This window comes from Vidua macroura, chromosome Z, assembly GCF_024509145.1.
Source record: "Vidua macroura isolate BioBank_ID:100142 chromosome Z, ASM2450914v1, whole genome shotgun sequence".
Taxonomy (NCBI): domain Eukaryota; kingdom Metazoa; phylum Chordata; class Aves; order Passeriformes; family Viduidae; genus Vidua; species Vidua macroura.
This window is the reverse complement of record NC_071611.1, coordinates 53,874,333-53,891,407: the sequence shown is the minus strand read 5'-3', so window position 1 is coordinate 53,891,407 and position 17,075 is coordinate 53,874,333. Positions and strand designations below refer to the sequence as shown.

Sequence of the window (17,075 nt, the reverse complement as noted above, 5' to 3'; positions counted from 1 at the left end):
TAACTCTGTGCTACTGAAATCTGGAATAATCTGTGAAACTGGAGTAGACAGTTTCATAGCCATTAAAGTAGTAAATGCTGTCCCTATTTCAGGTTTATTTTTTAATCTGAATTTCAACAATATTAGGGGTTTTTTTTTGCTGTAAATGGACTTTATGTTTATGTGTTCCCTTTTTAAACTACAAAGACATGTTAAATAGCAGTGAATGTGTCTTGTACCTTTCAGTAATATATCCAGAATAATGGAGGTGAAAATTGTGACTGTGATTTACATATGTGTGTTGCTGTGCTGGTTGTGCAGATACAGTCCCAAGTCACACATGGTCTTTCAGCTGCTTAAGCATAAGGACTTAGAGTACTACAAAGAAAAAAGATAGAAGTACTACATTCTAAATTGCACCTTCTAATTCTGATCACTAATTTAATCACATAACTTTCATAGATACTATAGCAAGCTGGTAGGGACCAGAAATGAGAAAAACAAAACAATCATAAAACTTAAGGTTTTTAATGTACCCATTAGGAACTCTCTTTTCTGCAACACACACTTCCCTAGAGAACCCTCCATTACATTGGTAACACATTCTCATTTATTTGTCTCTGACATATTTGAGGTCTTCCGAGTGCTGCTCAGTGTGGCTTGAGTTAGTCAAATCTTGGCCTTCAGGTGACAAAAGGAAGAAAAGCTCCCAACAGCTTAAAGTATGCAGCCAGGTTTTTGCAGAAGCTTCAGAAAAGGTCAACAAAAGGCCATAAGAAAGTCAATCACACTTGATTGCATTAATAACCAGTTACAGAAAAGCAGTATAAGAGCTGATAAATTAAAAACTCATGATGAAAAAGTGGCAGAGACAGCTGCTGAGTAAGGTCTTAAAGCCTCAGCATGACTGATGTAGTAGTGTGACCTATACAGTCTGCCAGTTCCCAACACAAGCAGCTGCTAAGGGTGTTGATTGAATGTACAAATGTGTACCAGGGACAGCATCCAACTTTTTGCTGTGTTGAGGTTTGGCCAAGACTAAAACCTTCTGTAATTTTGCCAGAGCACTCTTCTGTCCTCTCCTGTCCTGCTTGCCAAGATCTAAGAAGAACAGTATTTTGGAACCCTGGGACTTCAATTTAGAACTAACACCTTCACCACATCCAGAATGATTTTCAAGAAAGCCTTTGAGACTTAAGACACATTAGGAATTGTTGTTTATTGGTATGCCTGCTATCTCTTTTTGTTCCTTTCAAGTACAGTTGTGGGAAACATTTTCTTTCTCCTTTTATAACAGAAAGGGGAGATAAACAAGGAGATAATTACAAAAGTGGCAAAAATCAGAAATTATTTTAAAATATATTAAAAATTCTAGAAAATAGGGGGGAAAAAGAAGGGAAGAATTGGAGGGAAAAAGGAATTAATAATATTGATAACTATTCAGTTGTCTTTTATATAGTTATAAATCAGGAGAAAGTGAAGAACAATAAAATGATGTTCACTTGGGAACCTTGGACTTTTCCAGGGTTTTTTATTTTCCCCTTTGGTTTCCATTTCAATTTTAATGTGAAATCTAGATTTCAATGAGGGTTCAAACAGAGAAAGGAGGGGAGGGGAGGGGAGGGGAGGGGAGGGGAGGGGAGGGGAGGGGAGGGGAGGGGAGGGGAGGGGAGGGGAGGGGAGGGGAGGGGAGGGGAGGGGAGGGGAGGGTGGTTTACTTGAGCAGATATTTCAATGAATACTTAGAATAGAGTTTTTTAATTTTATTTTTATTATTCCTACCACCTACATTCTCCTATATTGAGGTTGTCACAGGGTCTAGGGTCTTTAAAGAGACACAAGCAGTTGTTGGTTGTTATAAGGTTGTTTATTACATGAATACATCAGTCTCAAAGGCAAAGGATTCAAGGTGTTAGAATCCATGTTAAAGCTTTTCTAGTATAGAGTCCCAGGCTGGAGCAGCAGCTGCAAGGCTACTTTCTGGTATAAAGTCCCAGGTTCCATGCAGGAACAGCAGCAGCAGCAACAGATGTTCTCAAGAACAGAGTCCGATGTCCCAGGCAGCAGCAGCAGTAGTAGAGTTTGATGTTCCACACAGCAGCAGCAGGGATCACAGCTTTTCTTTTCTTCTTTCTTCTTCTGTCGTCTTCTTCTTCTCGTGGCTGCTGATGTGTTGATGCTGTGATGGTTGATCATGATGGTGAAGCTGATGCTGAAGATGATGTTACCGACAATGATGATAATGATTGTACCCCACTACAGGGCTTTTTATTTATAAAACATCCAATCAACTAAAAACATGATTCTAAAACATTCTTTCTGAACCAATCTGAACTAGATTCTAATGTGCAAAAGTAGTATGAAAGTAGTGTCAGTTCTTACCTAAAAATCTATGCATATAATATTATCTATTTATGCAAATGCACTATCTGTTTTCTTACTTAAAATTTACATGTATAAGTTTTTCTATTTATGTGAATAGTTCTATCTATTAACGCATGTAGTTTTATCTGTTTTACGTGAATAATTCTATCTGTTCTAGTGGCAAGGTTCTGCTACGTTTTTCTTATGATTAGGGCTAAGTTGCTGAACTTTTAATGGGGCCTTAGGGCCTTTGCTAGTTAATACAGTTTCTTAAGGCACTTAGAATGTATTTCTACTTACTTAAAACCTAAATCTTAAACTTACTTAAAACTATAACTTACACTTCTATTTACTTAAAACGTAAACCTACACTTCTACTTTATATCTATGTGGCTTAATATATCTTAGTTTCTCAAAAGGCTTTAATTCAACTCCTGCATTCACCTCCCTCTCTGAGGAACTCAGACAGGCTTGCATTCCAACACTTGTACAAATGCATACTAAAACTAAGTTACTGACTCCAGGCCTCTTTTCATATCTTGTGCATTTAGTTTCTTTGGAATATCTACAGGGTACTAAAGATGAAAGCCAAGCTACCTTTCCTTGCCATCATGCCACCAACCAAATTCCCTTCTAAAGTACAGCTTTATGCAAAAATGAGTTGGAGTGAGAGGAATAGGCAGTCATTTAGGGAACAGAAAATGAATTTCTATAATTCCATTGTCAAGTCTGGAGCTCCTTGACTTCTGGGGCAAGTTAGGCATTGGCAGAAGAAGTTACTGGGGGACACAAACACTGTTCTGCAGCTGCAGAGCCAAAACCCGGTCTGTGTCCAGGCTGTCAGGTCTGCCAGCACTCCAGGTCAGGACTCACAGCAAAAAGTTATGACCACTCAGTCCTCATCAAATAACGGGAAGCTGATGGTATCAATATGGGACCAGATCATCCCATAAAGAGGGATACAGACAGGCAAAGGGCTGAATGAAGGCTCTGCTGTCTACAGACACTAAAAGCTTGCTGTTGGTTTCCTTAAAAAAAAACCACAAAAAAAACCCCAAAAAACCCAAAAAACCCAGCAACAACAAAAAAACCCAAAAAAACTAACAACCTAAAAGCTAAGCCTTTAGTAGCTATCATGTGCTTCTCAGATGACACCTGGTGGACAAAAGCTAAAGAGATGAAAGCATTCTGCTTTCACAGTGCAGAACCTTGATCCTTACTCATAACTGCATTACTGCTCTTACTGCAGGTGCACTTATCAGCTGTCCTCCATACTCTGCTTATCCACCCCAGGCCCCCAGTCCATTATTACAGTTTCCCAGAATAAGCACTTATCAACCATGTATCTTTAACAGTTTTTTTTTCAGCATTCATATCCATTTTCTTTATTCTTTAATTATTATACTGACTTATGTCCTGAGTTTGTTTAGTTCTGCAAATCTGAGGCTAGGCTAGATTGGACACACCCTTTCCACAAATAAAAATTCAGGGAAAGCACATGGTAGCAGCAACAGGGTGCTTTTATGACATGGGATAACTAGACAATTTTATGAATGCCTTCACAAGTGGATAGTTGCACTCTGAGGGTTAAAGGCTTTAACCTTAAACTAATTCCAGTTTGCTTCTGTTACAGTGTCTGTCTTTTCTGCAATTGTCCTAATACATCCCTGTTGAGATCTCAGAAATAACTTAGCAATATAAAGAGTGGAAAAAGGGGTACTCTGAAGAGAAACACGTACTTAGAAAAGTGTTTCTTATGGGGATGCTTATATCTTGTGGTGAAAGAGGTGATGTCCTCAAGGATCTCATGGACAGGAATATTAAGTTCTGGTGCAGTCCTGTTTCTCTATTTGGCTCAAATGATTTCAGAAAATGTCAGATACTGCTGAATCAGTGCTGTGATATGAGGCCTCTGCCATAAATAAGGTGACCATGATCAATTGTTTGATTGCTGGCATTGCATGTTCCAGGTTTTTTCCTGTTATTTGCTTTTTTCCCTGTTCTATGTATACTCTATCTCTTTAAATGTTAACAACTTTATCTTTTCCTTGGTGTATTTCCATGCCTTCTTTTTGTGCCAAATCTTGGAAGATTTTATGAAGCAAAACACACAGAGAAGTCAGGGATTCATTGACTTCAAACACCAAGCTAAGCTGAAAAATAATGTGATAGAGGTCAGAAGGAAATTATGTAATTATCTAGATTGCTTCTTCTGGAGGTGAAATGAACAGGGCTAATGCCTTTATTAATGTTCAGCTCTTTATTAAAAAGATCAGCTGGGCAGGGGGCTCGACGCAGAGCTCGCCCCCGCAGTCGTAGCTTTCCCAGGCAGCCGGAAGGAAGGCGGCGTGCAGAGCCGGTCACTGGAGTCCCGAGCAGCAGCTGTCCTTTCTCCTTCCTTGTGGCACACCGGTGGCCCGAGGATGAGGAGGCGTGGTGTGCAGACTCTGTTGCTGAAGTCGAGAACAACAGCTGCCCCCGCTCCTTCACTGGTGGCAGTACCAGGGCTCTCTGTCTCCGTCTCCCTGCTTCTCAGAGCCTAATATAGTCTGTTCTTTCTTAGGTGATGGCGATGGTTAAAAGCCAGTCAGGGGATGTGTTTCCCTCTTCCTCAGCTAGGGCATTTATCTAGACTCCTCTATTGTGTTCAGTTTTTGATTTATATTCATTTTTATCTCCTAAAAATACTCCCATGATCCTAAGGGGGTTTTATTTGCATGTTAGTCCCAGAATGGCAGCGTGGAGGGGTGGGAGGCCAGGTAGTTTAGAGAAAACAAACAGAGCAATTAGCTAATTAGCATTTCAATATCGGTACTTAGCTAGAGTTAGTAGTTTTCTTTTAGTGTTGCCATGGGAACTAGGAAAGCCCTGCCCGCGTCTCTGGGGAACACCTGGAAACTGTTCATAACAGAGGCAGATTACCTGTTTCCCTGTTTGGCAAACTGGCCATCCAAGAGTTGTGGCATTGTATTTTGTCTGGCTGAGGTGGAGGTAACATTCAAACAGGTGTGCTTTGTGTTTGTAGCCACAATGGCTGAGACCACTCTAGTGCTGGGCTGCTGGTGAGCCGTGCTCAGGTGACATCAGGGCTGTCTCTCCAATACTTCTCACAAAGGCCAGCAGGCCTGGAGTGCGCAAGAGGCTGAGAAGGGAGACACAGCTGGGACAGCTGGTCCAAAGTGACCAGAGGGACATTCCATACCATATGATGTGTAAAAACAAAATCTAAGGGGCGGTGAATTTTTGTTATGAAGGTGTTTGTCTTCTAAAGCAACTGCTACATGTACTACTGGGGCCATAGTCCCAGGAAGTAGCTGGACATCACCTGATAAGAGCAATTAGAGAATGAATATTTTTGCTTCCCAGTATGGCCTTTGCCTTCATCTCAACAAATGAGTTTTTCCATCTCATTTTCTTCCCTGCCCTCCTGAGCAGAGCAAATGGTGCAGCTTTTTTGTAGAGTCCTGGTGCCCAGTCAAGGTGAACCCACTGCAGGCATATCCTAACTGAAATTAAGCTTTCTCCACAGAGAGAACAAACTAATGTCCTAGCATAGCTGAAAGCCAGCTATGCTGAAAGCCAGGGTTCATCTTTATACCAGCATCACAACTGGATGTCTGAGTCCCTGCTGTTCAAAGCCAGAAGTAACCAAATCTAACTGTGCTCTGATACTTGAAATATCCCTGCATATAGTTTCCAGACCAATTCTGTAAAGTCCTCAGGATTCTGAATAACTCACAAGTAAAACAGTCATAAAGATTGACCAGATAGAAACTGGTGAACTACTGAGTTACACTATGAGTGGAAACACCTTATTAAAGCACTTTCTGAAAAACGGTGCTTCCTGTAGAGCAGATCCCAACCAATGAGCAGTTTGCTGCTCACAGTAACAGGAAACTTGGAAGGGCTGACCATCATCAAAAGAAAGCAAATGCTAACACAACTTACTTTTTTTCTCTTACACCCAAGTGAAGGCCAAGGCAAAGAAGACTTTGAAACACTGCTGAAAAGAGAATACTTTTACAAGCCTTTCAGGTAGCAATCTTTGAGAACAACCCTCTTGTTGAAGAGTATTTGCAGGGTTTGACATGTTCTCCTTTACTTTTTAGTTTCTATTCAGCAAATACTAAGAGAACAAGTATAGCCGTAAAATACAAAGAGGAAAAACGTATCTGGAAAGTGCTGTTAAAAACATCAATTAGGCAATACAATGTCTTAAGCATAGCCCTTCGGGCAGCATCTGTGAATGCGTTTGTGTCCTGCAGCCAGGAAAACACCGGTTCCTAAAACCTCTGTAGCAGGAAAGCCACTCGATAAATAATTATTTCTGTTCCATAGAAATGTTAAATGGCAATTCATTTGAAAGTTTGACTTGCATACATGAGTGAGAAACAAGATCTTCAGAGCACCCCCAAGAATTCATTGAATCATTTGGAATTATCCACAGTCTGACAGGCTAATGAGGGTATATCACAGTTTTCCTGAAGTAAGAAATCCATACAAACCCTGGAACATAAGTGGAACCAGGGCCAGCGAGGGCACTCCTCGTCAGCCGCGGAAGGAAAGAGTTAATGGCTGCACCGAGGGGCGCGGCCGTCCCTCCCCTCAGGGGGCCGCCGGCAACATGGCCGCGCTGGCCCCGGCGGTGGCGGCGGCGGCAGGGCGGCTCCAGGTAAAGGCCGCCGGCGCCCTGGCCTGGAGGAGAGCGGACTCCCGGAGGAGCCCTGGGCTGTGCGGGTGTGTCGAGCTGGCCGCGATGCCCAGCGCCTGTGACAGCCCGTCGGTGTGGCAGACTTGGCGTTTCGTGTGTGCGGGCGTGTCGCACCCCTCACTCCAGTTTCGTGTCCCTGCCGCTTAAATTTACTTGAATCGCGCCAGTAGAAAACCGAACTCTGCGCTGTGGTGTTGTCTGCTTGAAAGTAACCAACGACCATTTAAAAAAAAAGGTTGTTAATAACGATTGATTTTGTCATCTACAGAATGAGAGCTGTTCCAGTACTGCAGGTGCTGGCCGACAGGTTCAGAGCTGGAAGATCAAAACTGAACGAGCTAAGAAAGTTGAATTCATAAGAACTGCAGAAAAGCTAAAAGCTCAGTAAGTTAAACACTTTATCGTAAGTACTTTTTCATTCTGCTCTGGAGGTAACAGTATTAACTCGAGGTTCAAAGTAAGACTATATGGTAATGAAATCTTTAAGCTAAAGGTATCCTTTTCAGGAGCTCAAATTATTGTGATAATTACAGTAGCTCAGGATAGGCTTATGACCTCCAAAATGCCCTGTTGTTTGAATTACCGTTTGGACTGATGCCAGTCCTGTAGTAAGACTTTAGACGAATTGCTGCTCTTAGGTGCACCAGAAAAGGAAGTGTGTGAGGCACAGTTGAGTGCTCAGTCTTCCTGCTTAGCTGTGCTTACCCTCTAAGGACCTAAAGCCCTTAAGACATACATACAAAAGGGGAACTGCAGCAACAGAAGTTTGAAAGAGTTCATCTAGAATATCTAGGCCACTGTTTTGAAAAACAAGGGTTCAACACAGCTCAGCCACAAAAGTGGTTTAAATCTGCTTCCCCACATCTTGACCAAGTGCTGATGACAACTACACTGGCAGCTGAAAGAACAGGGAGTTTTCTTCTCAAACAGATGAGCTTTATGGGGAATAGCTAATGCAGCCATCTGATTGAAGGAGAGGTTTGCAGTTGTGAATCCTGATTGAACAGGGCACTTAAGTCTCACACCAGTGTTTTACACTGTGTGGCTGAATTGAGTTCACACTGATTGCCCTGGATCCTGGGGTGCGGCTGAAAATTTGACTGCTAATGTAATGTAATGTTCCCAATCCGCTTGAAGTGAGGCATGCCATTTAACTGTGGCTCAGCGTCCCTCTGTAATGTTGTCTGTGCTGGGGCTCTATTTAGGTGTGCCACTGCATTAATACAGCCTGTCTGCCTGCATTTCCCAGGGAAAACTCTGGCAAGGCTCCCAGGGAGAATGCATGCACATGAAATTTCAGTGTGTAAACCACTGTATGCCACTGAGATTGTTTCCGTATTATTTTCTTGTTAAAGTTCTTGAGTTACTTTGGTGTCTTACAGCTGCAGAAATATTTTCCTTGAAAACAGTTGTAGAACAAACCAGGGATTTGTATAAAATCCAAGACAGTCCTGTTAACACAGCCTGCACGCTAACCTTGGAAAATCTTGGGGCTTTGCTGAGTGTTTGTGCCTTACTCACTGTGGCACCCTTTCTTCCTAGGCTTGCAAATACAGAAAAAGAAAAAACGGGACACCTTTATAATAGGAAGAGTGATTTCAGGGTAGACTATAGATTGCTAGAGGAACTGGAACACAGCATGACTGTGAGCAGGAAAATGGAAAGTAAGTGAGGTTTTATTTGGGCTTGTTTGCTTTTTTTTTTTAATATGCTGTTGTTTTTGCAAATGGTTTAAAATCAGTAGTACAGAGACATGAGTTTAGAAGGAAGATGGATACTGATAAATGTGGTATTTCACCATGTGCTTATAAACAGACAGTTCACTGCAAAATTCAGAAGCATGATTATTTCGGGCCTCATATGTTTATTAACTGTTATCTTTTAATCTTCATTGTAAAACCACTGTGGTGGAAAGGTACTGTTCAAAAAACTTGGAATCAATTTTGTGTGTATGTTGCAAAACCCAATGTAGTCCAGCTAAGGTACAGTAAAAATATTCTTACCTCAACATTCACACATTGATTGTTGCTTGTTGAATATTCCTAGTTCAAGTAGTGCTGTAAGTTGGTGCACAGTCTGTCCTGCAGTATCTGTTCCACTTACAGATTATAATATAGCTCAAGAAAAAAAGTTACTCCCTTTACTCACAGTACTTGAATTCTTTCAACAATAATTGCATAAATCATGCTATGCCATCTGATACAGATCAAAGTAAGTTGGAGAAAGGAAAGGAACGTAGAAACAATTAAAAGTATACTTTCTTACAAATTTGCATATGTTCTGGTGTGCACCTTTTATTTAAGGAATCTTAGAATATCCTTTACATCTTGCAGTTCTTAAGAAATGTACATTTTTGAGGAATGACTAAGCTAATAAGTTCAGATTTTTTTCCATGAGTAAGAAGGGAGCATGGCATATGGATGGAAATGATGCTATGAGATAATAAATAGGACAGTGATGAGAGAACTGTATGTCAGATGTGAAGGAGTATATCCTAAAAGATACAAAAATGTACAACCCCCCCCCCCTCTCAAATTCCCATTTACTATGTTGAGGTCTTTCAGCATGATCTGTGTGCTGTAAGATATTCTGTGGCCTTGAAATGAACAGGGCTAATGCCTTTATTAAAGTTCAGCACTTTATTAAAAAGATCAGCTGGGTAGGGGGCTCAACATGGAGCTCGCCCCTGCTGTTGTAGCTTTCTCAGGTGGCCGAAAGGAAAGAAGTGTGCAGAGTCTGTTGCTGAAGTCCAGAACAGCAGCTGTCCCCGCTCCTTCACTGGTGGCAGCACCAGGGTTCTCTCTCTTTCTGTCTCCCTGCTTCTCCCAGCCTACTCTAGTCTAGTTTTATAGGTGGTGGTGATGGACAAAAGTCGATCAGGGGATGTGTTTCCCTCTTCCTCAGCTAGAGCACTTGTCTAGGCCCCTCTACTGTGTTTAGTTTTTGATTTAGGGGTGTCTTTATCCCCTAAAAATACTCCCATGATCCCAAGGGTTTTTTTATTTGCATTTTAATCCCAGAATGGCAGCATGGGGGGGTGGGAGGCCGGCTATCTCCAAGTAGTTTAGAGAAAACAGAGCAATTATCTAATTAACATTTCAATATCGGTACTCAGCTAGAGTTAGTAGTTGTTTCAGTGTTGCCATGGGAACTAGGAAGGCCCTGCCCGCGTCTCTGGGGAACACCTGGAAACTGTTCATTACAGTCTCAGCAGGAATTTGTACTTTCCTTAATCCAAATCTTTTAGGATAGAAGATACAGCCCCTTAGTATCTAAGATGCAGCCAGAACTTCATCCTCTTCAGCAGTGTATTTATGGACTCACGAGGAGCCAAGTGGTAACAATGCACATACGTGCACACATGCTTGGAGCACATGAAAACATTGATTCTTTGTCATTTAACACAATGAATAAATGAATCTTGTTGAAGTAGTACATTCACATACAATTTCAAAGTTTGTTTTCTCTTCATAAATGGTTGTTTTGAAGCTTAGGTCAAAGTCTGCCTCAAAATTCTAGAAGCTATCACCTGCATAGGCAATATTCTTAAAGCTCCCCTTTAGAAATGGGAGCTACTAATTTTAAAATCTGCTGATGCTGCATTGGGAGCTAACATGGACCACGTGGTCAGCTACATGCAATTACCAGTTAAAATGCTTAGTAGTATCACAGTTTCTTATCAAACAGAATTTGTGTCCCTGCTTAGATCAAACCCCTGGTTTATTTTGAACACGTCATTGCTCTTGTTCTTTCACTGAATTTAATGCATGAAGAAATAGTTAGAACTATCAGCACCTTATTTTGTTTAACAGAAGCTAAAATCCTGCAGCAGCTATCAAAAATACAAAGCAACGTGAAGAAACTTCAGCAGCAATTGAAAGATGTGAAGCCTATACCAGAGTGTAAGTAAAGACAACAGGTTTAAAAACATTTTCCTCTACAGACAGGTTTCTTGCATAGGTGTCTTTCTCCTGCAGACTTGGGACACTCCTCCAGTCTTTAAGATTTTGCAGGACTCTGGAAAGGGAAGACTAAACCTAGAAATGGCAGAAACCTAAGAAATAATAAAAGATTGTGCAATTCTGTGTGGAAACAAAAACTTACTTGGTCTTACAAGTGGTTTGTTCCTTGAGGTTGTTGAAAGCCAGATTTCCTATCTGTAACATTTGCCTTATGGAAAACAAACTTGGTATTCTACTACCATATAACTCCCTTTGATCTGGTAAGAGATCACAGAGTAGGTTCTACAGGGAGCTCATTTCTAGCCATGACATGGTTTGAAATGTGAATTGGAATATTCCACAGAAAATGCTGCAGCAGTTTGTTCAGTTTGAGAAATAGGTTCTGAAAGAATCATCCTCATGTGGTACCTACTACCGTTTGTGGAGCTCGGGTTGAGGGCCTCCTACTAGCTGAAGGTTTCTGATGCTAGATAAAATTCATCCCATTTCATTTATTCAGTGTTTTATCTATTAAAAATCATTATCTACTTAAACTGTAGATAAGACTAAACTGCCAGTTAAGCTACTAAGAACTAAGGAGGCATAAAAGCTGAAAAATTAGATTTTGTTTATATAACTTTACTAAAATACAGGTTGGTTGAACTGCATTCAGTGTGTCCATAGAGACACTGGTCTAATTTAAAAGATATTTTAGTCTAATAATATAATCTAATCTAATGGGTGGATTTTCTTCTACTGCAAAATATATCTTCTCTGGACAGCTGTATTACCATCTTAAGTCAGGACTACGGCATACTGACAGTACAGGACAAAGTCTTACACTGATGTTTCTTTGTCAGCTTTGTATAAGTAGTTGCCTGCAGGTTAAGTAGGAGTGCTGTAGTGGGGTACAAACCAGTGTTGAGTGAGCTTAAATCACTAACTGCATTGCTATAAAAAACAAAAGTGGAACTCTAGGATAAGTCTGTCTTATTTTGGGCATCAGTTGAAGGTTAGTCAAGGTGAGATTTCTTTAAGGGAAATAAACATTTGTATTGGCATTTGCATCCAGTTAGCTAAGTCCTTTCATAAACACGCCTTCTGAATAAATAAGAGTTTGTCTTTTAAGGCTGTTTGAGATGGAAATGCATGCTTTTTGTACACTGAAATACATGTCCTGAAAGTCTCCACAAGTCCTGCATTTATGGATAGTACTGATAAATACGGCAGACTTTGTTATTTATCTTTACTGTAGAAGTTATATGCTTTTTTTCTTCTTTTCCTTTTTTAGTTGTTGACAAGATCAAGGAAATGATGGAAGAAATTGAAAATGCAATCAATGCTTTTAAAGAGGAACAGAGGCAAATGTATGTTTATACATGTTTCGCTACTAGAAAAAGGGCCTTTGTCAGACACAATGAAAACTTAGCATTAATCTAGCAAACTGTTCTTATGCTTTACTCTTTCGGTAGTGATTCCTGTGGTATGTAAATCAAAGCACAAGCTGTCAGCGTTAGAATCTTGATAAACTGCCTTTTAGAGAGGGTGTTTAGACAGCTATTGCAGCATTCTAATGTAACAACGATTTGCCTTTGAATAGGCTTTTTAGAGAGGTTGTAGGAGAGATTAGATTGTGGGGAGGTTTTTTTTTGTTGCTGTTGTGTTTTCTAATCGGGTTTGGGGGGTTTCTTTTTCTTTCTACTGGTGTCAGGAGGGGATTGAGTTAATTGTATGCATGCCATAATGTGTTCTTTCAGTAAAAGGATAACTTAATTCTCATTGCGTAGGGCTTAATTACTGGATCATTACGACTCTGCTGTTACCACTTCAGTTCTTAATCTTTGAAGAATAGCTCTTGTGTGGCATTGAACAATTCCAAAATTCATTTTTGGTGAATGGACAATGAATACTGGAATTTTTTTTTTCTTACATTTCAGTATTTGTCTCTTTTCAGATATCAACAGCTTTTGAAAGAGGAAAAAGCTGTCATTAATGAGCTCAGTTTCTTTGAGAGAAAAGTGGAACTGTGGGCATTAGGGAGCTCAACAGCAGAAAAAGTTTGGAAATTACCATCAGCCAGGATCACAGTTGATAAAACACTGGAAAATCATCTACCCAAAGAAGTAATGGAGTTTGAAAGATTTCTTCAGCGAACAGGAGGGTGGCAAGGAGGCTGGGATGATTATGATCATCAAAATTTTCTGAAAATACGGACAAAATATAGAGGAAGGCTATCTTACATGGATGAAGCCCTTAAGCATCTCAGTGGAAGAACAAAAGAAGATATAGAACAGCATGACAAATGGTATCAGGAATATGTAATTTTACATGAAAGAAAGAAAGAGGTAAAATAACCTGTCTAAGGCTTTTGAAGATTTCAGAAAATATACTTATTTTTGAAACACATAGACTCTTTGTTTTTGTATCTGCCTCTCTGATCATAGTGCTAGGCAGATTTCTCTTACAGTTGATGGTCTATAACTGAGATCTTCAGCATCCCCAGCTTGCCAAAGTATTTGTCTTTAATAAATAATTAGGAATAGGCAAAGACCTAACAACCCAGGGAAGTGGCCTGTGTATTGCCAAAGTATATTACAAATGCTTTTGAAGTCTGTGATCTAGAAAGTTAGGTGACCAGCCAGGAGCAGTTAGTGATCCTGTCTTCCAAATGTTCAGAGACATTTGTCTCAGAAGTCTGGAAGAAACAGAAAGTAGTAGCATTTGAAATAGATCAAGCCTCACAACTAAAAGACAGACTGACATGAAGAATAATGATTCCCTTAAGAACTATCTAAGTAATAAAAGATATACTGACATAAGAACTATAAAACAGTGGGTTAATTGGAAAGAAAGCAAGAACTGAAATATGTTTGCATTAAAAAAGTATATTACATCAACATTTATAACTACCTGAAGTTATGATTGCTGTAACAGTTTTAGTAGACATCTGTTAAACCTGCTTGTGTGATTCATAAAATAGAAAAAAACAAAAAGAGAGAAAACACATATAGGTGTTGATTCTTGGTGTTCTTGGTTTTAGGTTTTACCTTCAGTAGACTTTTAATTCCTATGTGCATTTTTTGTTCTTGGAACAAATGGATTCATCAGACGGAATCAATGTGAATATGTAAAATATTCCTGAAGACACTGGATTTTTTTTCCTGTGGTCTCTTGCAGTCAATTAAAAAGTGGAAAGAAAAGCAGCAGCAAGAAAAAGAAAGAAACTTGAAGGAGAAAGAGAAATCAGAAAAAATGCTCAAGGAAAGATGGCTACAGCATGAAGAAGCTCAAAAGCAAAAAGCAGAAGAAGAAAGAAAAAGAAAACAAGCCACAGTTGAAGTCTGGAATAAACAGAAAGTAGTAGCATTTGAAATAGATCAAGCCTCACAACTAAAACTAGAAGAGAAAGCAAAAAAGCAACAAAAAGAGCGCCAAAGCCATGTGAAATTACTGTTGGAAAGGAATACCTTGCAAAAAAAAGTAAAGGAGGAACTTGAAAAGCTTGAAAATGAGAAGAAAGAAGAAGCTGAAAAGGAGGGAAGGAAGAAAATTGCTGCAGAAGTTTCTAAGTTTCAAGAGCATGTGCGTAATTTCACCTCCATTTTTGCACTTCGTTGTTTAAAATTTGATACATCCTACTACAATATAATCAGTTAAACAGATTTTAAAATTCAAGTATCATTCATCTAAATCCATTATTGATTCCTTACAAATAACAGCACCTATTATTGCAGATAAACAGTAAGAAACTTGATTTTAGACAAAGATGCTCCTTTTCTTCAATATCTAAATTCTACAGGATTATTCAAGCTCATATTTCTTTATCCATATAGAAGTGGTTTTATTTCTTCAGTAAATAATTTTTTTGAGAAAAACTACTTGGGCTATGTTGCTTAAGAAGACTTCAGAGGACCTGAGTACTGTATTCAGATGGGAGGTAGAAAGAGTTGTTTGAATATCCTGCAGGTTTCAGTACCTGTTTGGCAAAGTCAGATCCCATATCAATGTAAATGCAATTACTGGAGAATTGATATTATTGTCAGCATTCATACTAAAGTTTTATAAACAGAGTTTGAACTACTACTTTATTTCCAAGCCATTTAACGTAACTATAATTTGTTTATGCAGGACAAGCTGTAGCATTTGCTACCTAGTGAAACCTTATTCTTTACTATTACAATAATGTCAAAACAAAACCAAACCAAAACCCAACGAAAAATAATAAAAAAACCAAACAAACAAACCCAAGCTGTGAAAAGACTGCATGTATAGTTTTATATAATTTGTTTTACTTCCAAAGAAAAGTTTGCTTTTCCATTCATTATGTTTCAGGATCTACATAAACTGGAGCTAAGCATTTTGCAGAAACACGCTAAAGAGATAGAGAAACAGGAAAGAGAAAAAAGATTGGCAAAGTTAAGAGAGAAGGTAACTTTTTTGTTTATTTTAACCAGAGATGCATGCAGCTTAGTGGTTTAAGCAGACTTTTTTTCCTCATTGATCTAAAGAGCATTTGTTTTTAATTATCTAAATGGTTGATAAAGGAGATAAAAAAATCATGCCTGTTATCAGTAGAAAGAATTGCAGCAGGCATAGTTATTCCTGTTTAAAAAAAATGGGGGAAAAATCCCTAGAATTTATGTCTCTCACAGTAGTATTTCACTGGGTAAGACCTATAAAAGTGAGTTCCAATATGGGTGGTGAATTTCAATTTTTCAAATATTTTTCTACCATTAAATAAGTAGGCTGTCTCCCAGAAGCATTTTGCATACACTGGGTTTAACAGAAGTTTAACCTTTTCTATTATTAAATTATTAAAATTTAATGACAGCAAGTGGTGTCACTGTCTTCTACGGTGAAGAAGCAATGAGCGTCATGAACTCCTTTTGTGATGAACGAAAAAGGCTAATTATTTTTGGTTTTTTGTTTCACTCTGAGGTCGAGGTTCGGGTCACCAGAGACCGATCCAGGTTGAACCAACCTTCCAAGGGCTGGCAGGAACGCAGGTAAGAGATGGCACCAGCAGCTGCAGAACTGTTGTTGCGCGTTTCTCAGAGGTGAGATGGACGTGCAGCATGACACAAGTGCACTTTTATACTTCAAGCCTTTTTGTTTTCTTGTCAGAGCTGTCCCAGCCTGGAGAGGAGGGTCGTAGCTGCGCACCAGCCTGTCTCTGCCGCAGTAGCCAGCAGCCAGCACTTCCCAGCACAGAGCTGGCTTCACCCATGGCGTGTATTACCTGTGTATTTTGCGAGTGTCGGGTTTGATACGCCGGCTGTCAGACCGGCCGGCTGTGATGTCCCTTGGCATTAAAAGCGCGTTTTCCCCGCAGCTGGTTGTGGCGGCCCCGTAAGCGTGGGGTCGCCACCCTGGCTCCCGCCGCAGTGAACTGAAGCGCCTCTTCCCTTTCCCTCCATCCTCTCCCTTCCTTTCTCCTTCCTTTTCCCCGCTGCGTCCCGCTTCCGTTTCCCCGCCCCGGGGCGGGCGCAGTGGGTGACGCGATCCGGGCGCGCCGGGCGCGGGCAGCAGCGGCGAGCTGGAGATGGCGGCAGCAGCGGCACCCTGCCCGGGGGACCCAGAGCGGCTGGACTTCCTGCGGGAGCGGCACGTGCGCTTCTTCCAGCGGTGCCTCCAGATCCTGCCCGAGCGCTACTCGTCCCTGGAGACCAGCAGGTAGCAGCAGGCCGGGCTCCTCCGGCGGGACGGGCGTCGCCATGTCCGCCCGGCGGCCCCCGCCCGTCCCGGGCCCGGCCGCGCTCCCCTCCCGTCGGGCGGTCGCGGTGACGGGAAGCCCCTCCCGGAGCGCTGCCGTCTCCCGCGGCCGAGAACAGCGCCCCTTGACCGGAAGGAAAAACATCCCTATAAATCTGTCCACCAGCAGACGGCTCCCAAAAACTATGTGTTAATGTAGGGGTGTAGTCACTGCTCGCGTAAACTGCTTGACACCCACGAGGGAAGACTTGTTGATCCTTCTAATTTGTTTTAAATCCAGCGCTTCAATCTCTTAATCTGCTCTGGAAGCGATTTTAAAATAAATCACCTAAGCTTTACTTCAGCTCGCAGAAGACTCCTCTTCATGT

The 17,075-nt window shown here is 40.7% G+C and overlaps 2 protein-coding genes across 2 annotated transcripts in view; both read left to right on the top strand.

The window, feature by feature from the left end:
* The first annotated feature begins 6,903 nt into the window (after positions 1–6,903).
* On the top strand, positions 6,904–16,208 carry CCDC112 (coiled-coil domain containing 112). Its single transcript, XM_054003296.1, has 10 exons — positions 6,904–7,015; positions 7,323–7,438; positions 8,597–8,718; positions 10,867–10,956; positions 12,287–12,362; positions 12,950–13,340; positions 14,173–14,577; positions 15,328–15,423; positions 15,934–16,001; positions 16,120–16,208. Exons 1-10 carry the CDS (start codon positions 6,968–6,970, stop codon positions 16,148–16,150), a joined length of 1,443 nt encoding a protein of 480 aa, XP_053859271.1. The 5' UTR covers positions 6,904–6,967; the 3' UTR covers positions 16,151–16,208.
* A 328-nt stretch (positions 16,209–16,536) lies between these two features.
* PGGT1B (protein geranylgeranyltransferase type I subunit beta) overlaps positions 16,537–17,075 on the top strand; it is a 37,098-nt gene continuing 36,559 nt past the window's right edge. Inside the window, 1 exon segment of the mRNA XM_054003297.1 lies at positions 16,537–16,668. Coding sequence (XP_053859272.1) covers positions 16,538–16,668 — 131 coding nt within the window. The 5' untranslated portion in view covers position 16,537.

Excerpts from the sequence above, each read along its gene's own strand:
- CCDC112 (XM_054003296.1), top strand. The coding sequence starts at position 6,968 with ATGGCCGCGCTGGCCCCGGCGGTGGCGGCGGCGGCAGGGCGGCTCCAG. Across the intron at positions 8,719-10,866 it reads TGTGAGCAGGAAAATGGAAA|AAGCTAAAATCCTGCAGCAG; the intron begins GTAAGTGAGGTT and ends TTTGTTTAACAG. Across the intron at positions 16,002-16,119 it reads AAGGGCTGGCAGGAACGCAG|AGCTGTCCCAGCCTGGAGAG; the intron begins GTAAGAGATGGC and ends TTTTCTTGTCAG.